Genomic DNA, 8,305 nt, shown 5'->3' with positions numbered 1-8,305 from the left:
TTGAACGTAGAAACTCTAGCAGCCTACAATTACTTGGAAAAGCTCCTTTATTCATTTGAAGCACTTGCATGAAATACACATCAAATACTAAAATCATTGTTTCATTTGACTAAAGTTGGAGCTACTCAGGGACAAATAATTAACTCTGATTTAAAGATATCCTTTTCACCAAATTGTCCAGTAATCACATTTCATCAATTTCTATGTATAAGCAGGGAACTTCATTAAAAGAAATACCAGTATATTTTACGAAGACAGTTGTTGATGAAGGGAAAATTTGTAAAGAAACAGATGTTCGGCTCACAGGCTACACCCTTCCTTGGGTCATTTGTCAGATTTTTAACCTTGAGGACTTCAGGGTTAGCTGCCAGGCTCTACCAAAAACTGCCCTCCTCCATCGGGGACTTGACAATACTGTCATCTCATCCTGTGCATGCCATTTATTGACTAAGAGAGGAACTAGTCCTTGGAGATGGGGACCCATCTTTTAAATATTGCTACTGAATATTTCTTGACAAGCAAAAATAAAAATCTGACTATGTTCAAGTCAGTTTCTTTAAAGACACCTTCAAGTATAGTGAGTCTAGCACAGGTCTCTTTCTATTAAGGTAGAAAGTTAGATGAGAGATGAGAGTGGATGCTGCTCTCCTTCTCTGGGAGGATGCTGGAATAAGCTAATCTTCCCTTGTTTACTTTTCAGGTTTTACGTGTACTTTTCAAGTTTCCCAAATGCTTGGAGGATTTGGGAAACAGACTGAGAACATGGCCACACAAACTCCTGGTAGTGAAGGAGGAGGCGGGATTCAACTCTAGAGGTGGAGCTCGGGCACTGGACCAAATTGGAGACTCACTAAAACAGGGCTGGGGTGGAAGCAGCTTTCAATCAGACATGCCCACCAGGGTGCCATGTCAATTTACTGTTGCCACGGCAGCACCTGGGAGTTACTGCCCCTTTCCATGTCAATGACCCACTGACTCAAGAGTTACCACCCCTTGCCTAGAAATTTATGCATAAACCAACCTTTAATCTGCATGCAATTAAAAGTGAATATTAATATTAATATGACTGCAAAACTGCCCTGAGCTGCTACTCTTTGCTTACAGGGTAGCCCTGCTCTGCAGGAGCAGTCATGGAGCTGTCACACTGCTGGAGCTGTAACATTGCCTCTTTGATAAAGCTGTTTTCTTCTACCTCTAGCTTGCTCTTGAATTCTTCCTTGGGCAAAATCAAGAATGCTCGCAGGCTAAGCTCCACTTTGGGGCTTGCCTGCCCTGCATCAGCAGCTCAGACTGCAGATTCGTGGTTCCTGTGATTGCATTTTAGTCTTTCATTTGCAAACTATAACCCAAACCCAACAAAGCCTAGGTCCAATTTATTCCCACTGAAACAAGATGATCAAAGCTTGTTGTGATGCGTAAATGACATGCTTGATTCGAGCAGCCAGTCAGAGTTTTAAAAAATGAGTAGAGTTTAAAAAATGAGTGAAGTTTAAAAAAATGAGTGACAGACACTTAGTTTATTTTTCGTAAGACTCTTGGCAAGAGCTGAAAATAAATCCTCGTACCATCAGAGGATAAAAACAGAGATCCACTTAATAGCATCTGATAATTAAACAGTCAACTTAAAAAGACACTCTTTAAATTAACAATGCAGTATAGAGAGATAACCCTGCTCTTTGTAACATTTTGTACACTTTAAGACAAGAATTAGAAAATGTAGCATTTGTGTGGCAAAGAGAGTAATTGCCTTAGAAGTTTAGTAATCAGAGAAGATTTATTCAGTAACAAACCTCAGAGAAACAGTCCCCTCTGGCTGTTTCTTTGACCTGTCTCTATGCGGATAGCTTCTGATTGGTCAAACATACTGAAGAGAAATAGACCTTGCTTTCTACAGATTCACATGGAAATTGCAGAAATCACCCAAGAGTCTTCCTCTGAGCAGTGACTTTCTGGATCTCCAGTGGCCCCACCATTTGGAAATGCTCAGTCTGCTCTTCCTTGGTCTCCATGGGGCCTGCACCTCTCCTACTCTGTCCTGCACAGCTCCGGGAGCAGAGAGAGGCATAGTCCCCCACTTCGCACACTGCAACCTTACACTGCAGATATACCACATCATAGCTGTCAAGAAAGCTGAAGGCATTGAACTTGAACCGAGCCATGTTCTTCTGGCGGGGATGGAGGTTGACGTAGGTATTGTCTTTGATGCACCTGATGGGGAGAAAAACCCCAGAACAAAAAGATTAACTTAAAGCATGATATGAGTTCACTGCAACCCAGATAATCAGGCATGGACCCAGACCTCTGAATTGCAAATAGAGTTCTTCCCACTACCCACTCTTTCTTTCATAAAGAAACTTTTTAACACTACTATGAGTGGAAAAACCACTATTCCTGGACATAAATAGAAAGGAACAATAAAACCAAAAAAAGTAATTAAATTCTAGGTAGAACTCTTGCCTTCAAAAGGCCTATTGTATTTTGTCCACAGAGAGATGAAAAGTGTTGGTGGTTTTATTTGAAGACAAACTTAGATTTTTTAAAAAAGTACATCAGTAAACCCTAGGGAAACCACCAAAAAAAAAAAAAAAAAAAAAAAAAAAAAAAAAAAAAAAAGAAGTGATGCATTAACAGGAGATAAAATGAGTCATATAAAATGCTCAGTTAAAACTGGAGAAGGCAGCAAAAGGAGTGTAAGGAGAGAAACAAGGAACAAATGCAACTAATAGAAAATAGTTACCAAGATGGTAGATTTTAATTCAATGACATCAAGAATCACTTTAAACATAAATGGTCTAAATATACCAATTTAGAGGCAGAGTAGATTAAAAAACAAGTCCTAACTATTTATTATCTACAAGAAACCCACTTTAAATATAAAGACTCAGATAAGTTAAAAGTAAAGGGATGAAGAAAGATATACCATGCAAATACTAATCAAAAGAAAGGTGGAGTAGCTATATTAATTTCAGAAAAAAATAAAGTTTAGAGCCAGAGTAACTATCAGGAAGCAAGAGGGGTATTATATGAAAAGAAAGTGATCAGTTCTCCAAGAAGACACAATAGTTTTTTTTTTTTTTTTTTTTTTTTTTTTTTTTTTTTTTTTTGAGACAGAGTCTCACTTTATCACCCAGGCTGGAGTGCAGTGGTGTGATCTCGGCTCACTGCAAGCTCCGCCTCCCAGGTTCATGCCATTCTCCTGCCTCAGCCTCCCAAGTAACTGGGACTACAGGTGCCCGCCACCACACCTGGCTAATTTTTTTGTATTTTTAGTAGAGACGGAGTTTAACCATGTTAGCCAAGATGGTCTCGATCTCCTGACCTCATGATCCACCCACCTCGGCCTCCCAAAGTGCTGGGATTACAGGCGTGAGCCACCGCAACTGGCCACAATAATTTTTCTTGTGTAAGCACGTAACACAGTTTTAGATAGAACTGTAAAGAAAATCAACAAATCCACTATCATAGCTGGATACTTCAAACCCCCTCCAACAGTAGTTGATAGATCCAGCAGGAAGAAACCCAGTGAGGATACAGATGATCTAAACAGTACTCTCCACCCACCAGATCCAACTGGCATTTATAGAGCCCCCCATCCAGCAACAGCAGAACACAAATTCTTCTCAAGCCCACATGGAATATTCATCAGGACAGACCACATTCTGGGCCATAAAAGACACCTTAACAAATTTAAAAGAACAAAAATTGGCGGGGTGCGGTGGCTCAAGCCTGTAATCCCAGCACTTTGGGAGGCCGAGACGGGCGGATCACGAGGTCAGGAGATCGAGACCATCCTGGCTAACACGGTGAAACCCCGTCTCTACTAAAAAAATACAAAAAACTAGCCGGGCGAGGTGGCGGGCGCCTGTAGTCCCAGCTACTTGGGAGGCTGAGGCAGGAGAATGGCGGGAACCCGGGGGGCGGAGCTTACAGTGAGCTGAGATCCAGCCACTGCACTCCAGCCTGGGCGACAGAGCGAGACTCCGTCTCAAAAAAAAAAAAAAAAAAGAACAAAAATCACACAAAATACATTATCAGATCACGGTGGAATTAAACTCAAAATTAATGACAGGACAAGTCCTGGAAAATTCCCAAATGTTTGGAAATTAAACAACACACTTCTAAGTAACCCATGGGTCAAATAAATCTCAAAAGAGAAATTAAAAAATATTTTGAACTAAGTGATAATGAATATACAAGTTACCAAAAATTTGTGGAATGCAGCTAAAGCAGTGCTTAGAGGGAAATTTATAAAATATATATATTAGAAAAGAAGAAATATCTAAAACCTATAGTCTAAGCTTTGAAAACTAGAGGAAGAAGAACAAATTAAGCCTGAAGAAAGCAGAAGGAAAAAGCGTCAGTTATTAAATTCTGGCACCAAACTGAGCCTCTTGCCTGACATCTTTATAAGTGGGGTTGAAAGGGAAGAACTTTCTCACTCTGTGGCTCAATGCAGTTTAGTGCCACCTCCGTGCACCTCTCACACTGCCTATGGAAGGTGCTGTGTCCTGTCCCTCCCCTGGCTTTTGGAAACAGGTACCACAGTGCTTCAGGGTGGACTTCAGGGTGCTGTGGTCTTCACCACTCTAAAGCTACCATTGAATAGTAAGTGATAGATTTTTGTTGTTTTCAAACTTGTTGCCAACTGCCCATCTATAAGCACTTTGCCTCTGTTAGGGGACAAGAGAGCTATACAGGCAAACAATTGGCCAAATTTCTAACTTGGCAAATCTTTTGGTTAACCAAAGGAGCCAGAATAAGTCTCACAAGTATAACTAATATCTTAGCTTGGGATAATCTATTAGTTCATTAGTGTAGGTCAATACCTCGAGGGCCTACACCATGAATGGGGAGTCCAGTGAAGTCATATGGCTGGAAGGGACTGGAAGGGAAGGAGGCATGGACATGAAAGGGTGAGGTGAGGCAGCAGAGCCCAGGGTAGCAAGGGCCCTCCCCAGGACTGTGGGGAGTAAAGGGAAGATGTCTATAACTGCCTGCCTGTAACTATTTGTCCCTGGTTGTGATCAGAGGATGGTGAGGGCCTCCACTGTGCCTCTGAGACAGAGTGAGGACTCTGCACAAAGTTCTGATGTAGGAATACCAGTTGAGAAGCCACAGGTTCCCTAAAGCCATGCCAGGTGAATATAACAGTCCACCCAGGGGACATTCCATCTTCCTTACCCCTGCCGGATCAAATCATACTTGACGGTTATAAAATCTTGGGGATCTGGAGAAGCCACACAGGTATCCACAAAGAGCATCAGGTTGGGATTGGGGCTGTGGAGGGTGGCTTGGAGGAAGACCTCTTTCCTCTGGCTGTCGTAATAGGGCACCATGCCTCCTACAGGCTGGGACTCAGGGGACTGGAGGAAGGATATGGATACGGTGTAGCCAGCACCCTCCGTCGGAGCGTCATCCCCATGAATGATTTCAACTGTGGATGGACCGTCCACCCTACAGGTGAACTTCAGCTTGGGCACCTTGTGCCGCACGATGACTTGGCCAGGGTGGCCCCTTGTCCGGCCTCTGATGGAGTTGGAGTAGCTGAGGGAGCCGAGGTGCTCCTGTGAGGATGAGAGAAGAACTGTGAGCAGCACTCTTGACTCCCTGACAAGCACCTGCCTCCATGAGCTGAGACCTCTCTTTCCCACCCTACTTGGTGCCAGCTTGCTGACCTGCAGGAGGGAGGACCTCCTGGGGCCAGACCTCTGTGGTACTTAACACCACAAAAGGGTGACATGACATGTGGGGTGCATGCAGGGAGCCCCCAGTGGGCAAGTCTGGACTGTCCCTTCCATCCTATGAGGACCAAGCTGTTGTACTAGCTGTGAGCTGGGGTGGCAGGTCCAGCTGCTCCAAGCCCCCCTTCTCCGCAAGCTCCATTCTTGCAGGCTCCCGAAGGCCAACCCCCCCTTGCCCCCTGGGCTCTTGTCCTCTCTTTGGTCTCTTCCCTGCCCTCAACTCCAGACCAGTACTGGCTCCATGTGAGCTGTGGGCCTGGCCCTGCTGAACTTCACTCCCAACCTTCAAATCCAACATGACTTGCAGGAAGTAAGGTTATACTGAGGCCAACAGGGAGGGGTCCCTGCCTCTCATGCCCTGTGTAGATGCCTAGAGGCTCAGCCTGCCCAGGAACATTTGGTCAAAGAAGCCTCAGCTTGTGGGACTCAGATCTGTGACATTCTGCTTGGAACCTCCAAGAACTGCCCTGTCAGCTTAGGCCAATGTTTATCAACTTTATTCTACCATGGCCCCACTAAGGAGCCTTTGTAGACATCTTACTCATCCTGGCCACTCTCAAACCCTGTCTATGAATTGTAATACAAGTACACTGTTTATATACCAGATGTGTATCTGTGCTTGAGCTAGAAAGAAAGACATTATTATTTTTGCCTCTAAGAACCAGTGTCTATCTCCCCTGCCACCCATAAAGGTGACATTACCCTCCTTGAGAATCCCTGACTTAGAATAAAAGTCAAACTCCTCACCCACATGGTCCTGCCCTCCTTCCACTCTAATCTTGGGCTTCCTGGCCTCCAGTCTCTTCCCGAAAGCCCCAAGGCTGCGGCCGCCACAGGACCTCAGCCCTAGCTGATCCCCACATCCTCTGCCTGGCTGCCCCACCCCAGCGCAGGCTCGGCTTCCCAGCCACCAGCCTCCTCAACACGGCTTCCCTTCCACCCCCAAATGACTCTTCTACCCCTCCCTTGTTTTCCTGTCTTCTTAACTTTTGGTATAAAAAGGACCCTGGTTTGTGTTTGGTCCAATCCTGTCCCCGTTTTCGTGAATGTAAGGGCCATGGAGCAGGGGCTCTGTTGGTCTTGTGGCTGCTGTGTCCCCAGTACCTAGAAGGTGACCCATCCACTGACTCTGAAAGCAGACATGGACCTCTGTGCAGCAGTGTTTTCCTTATCAGTGCTCCCTGATCCTGCTGACTGCTACCCCGGCATCCTGGTCAGCTCATGGGGTTTTCAGGGGAAGCTGAGCCAGCCAGGCCGAAAAGAACATTTGCAGGGTCTTCCCTGATGGCCCAGAAGCTTCCCTGGGGGTGCCCACTTCCCAGACACAGGGGCATGGATTCTGGGGCAGAAACTTCTGAGGTTAAAAAGTAGAATTCTCAAAGCAAAAAGGATAAGAATGACTGTGATCTGTACAATGAAATAGACAAAATGTGAATGAATTGAACCTCTAACAATGTCAAGGGTTTCCTGGCCTCATGTTTGTATCTAATCAGGGGATGTAAAAGAATAGAGGAGCAGTATGGGGATCTTGCTTGGGAGCAGGTTACCCTGTTTAAATACTGAGAAAAAAATTTTCTGTGGTTATACACTCTCCCTATATCTCTGGTGTACTTGCTTCCTTAACTTCAATACCATTGTTTTGTGAAATAAAACAGTGGTCAAGGAAAATTAAATAAACATATGTATGCCATGATTTATAAATGTCCTAAAGGTTTGCTTTCTTGATCATGGAATGCAGTTACCTGCTTAGAAACCTATCAGTCAGATGGGCAAGTGGACAATCTGTCTTCCCACATGCCTGTCACCATAGCTTGCACGTGGTAGGTGTGCACCAATGCTCAATCAAGAGGCATGTGTGGAAAATACATTGCCTCTGGAGTGAAAATAATATACCATCTATCCATCCATTCATCCCTCCACACATCCATCAGCCCATCAGCACTCACTACTTGTTATTGTGTATCCCAAATTCCCCAAAGGAAGGAAAGTTTCAAACTAGTGAGCTGCTCTATGTCTCACCAAACTCAGAAATGAAGTTATGGTTTGCACTTTCCCTCTGTCCTTACACAGGTTTTTAATAGGTGGTTGAATTTCCCAAACTTTTCACCACAGAAGGGTAGCACCACAGAAGGGTAGCCCCACCTGGGAAGTGTCCTACCTGCTGGATAGTGCCACAGTGGCCATAGGGAATGTTGAAGATCAGGTAGCGTCCCATGACTTTGGGGCGACATAGCTCATCATTTAAGTGGATGTACCAGGAGGAATAGCCCAGCCTCCAGAGATAGCCTCGGTCAATGACGGCTTGGAAGAGGTGAGGCAAGCAGGATAGCTGGGCTGCAGGAGGGGAAGTTGGAGAAATCCTCACAAAGAGAAACTGGTTCACTGGTCATGTAGATCCTGGGTGCGGGTATATCTTTACTTCATTAAACTACCATGAACAACGCCCTCAACTGGGGCTGGCTCAGCTCTCCTCACATCCCACCCTTGACTTGACTTTCATTAATTTTACTTATACCTACCCTTTTCCAAGAAGCCTTTGAGGTCACACCACACCCATGGGGAAT

The 8,305-nt window shown here is 44.8% G+C and overlaps 1 protein-coding gene across 1 annotated transcript; it reads right to left on the bottom strand.

Annotated features, from left to right (window-relative positions):
- Nucleotides 1-1,498: 1,498 nt before the first annotated feature.
- On the bottom strand, nucleotides 1,499-7,956 carry LOC104658085 (deleted in malignant brain tumors 1 protein). The gene is made up of 3 exons (XM_010358017.2): nucleotides 7,900-7,956; nucleotides 5,182-5,564; nucleotides 1,499-2,208 (listed from the first exon to the last, which is right to left on the bottom strand). The coding sequence occupies exons 1-3, from the start codon at nucleotides 7,954-7,956 to the stop codon at nucleotides 1,917-1,919; spliced, it is 732 nt and encodes a 243-aa protein (XP_010356319.1). The 3' UTR covers nucleotides 1,499-1,916.
- Between the last annotated feature and the right edge of the window lie 349 nt (nucleotides 7,957-8,305).

This window comes from Rhinopithecus roxellana, chromosome 11 (genome assembly GCF_007565055.1).
Source record: "Rhinopithecus roxellana isolate Shanxi Qingling chromosome 11, ASM756505v1, whole genome shotgun sequence".
Taxonomy (NCBI): Eukaryota; Metazoa; Chordata; class Mammalia; order Primates; family Cercopithecidae; genus Rhinopithecus; species Rhinopithecus roxellana.
The sequence above is the reverse complement of the archived record's forward strand: the minus strand, read 5'-3'. Positions and strand labels throughout refer to the sequence as shown.

Excerpts from the sequence above, each read along its gene's own strand:
- LOC104658085 (XM_010358017.2), bottom strand. The coding sequence starts at position 7,956 with ATGGGACGCTACCTGATCTTCAACATTCCCTATGGCCACTGTGGCACT. Across the intron at positions 5,565-7,899 it reads ACTGTGGCACTATCCAGCAG|GAGCACCTCGGCTCCCTCAG; the intron begins GTAGGACACTTC and ends TCATCCTCACAG. Across the intron at positions 2,209-5,181 it reads TATGATTTGATCCGGCAGGG|GTGCATCAAAGACAATACCT; the intron begins GTAAGGAAGATG and ends TCTCCCCATCAG.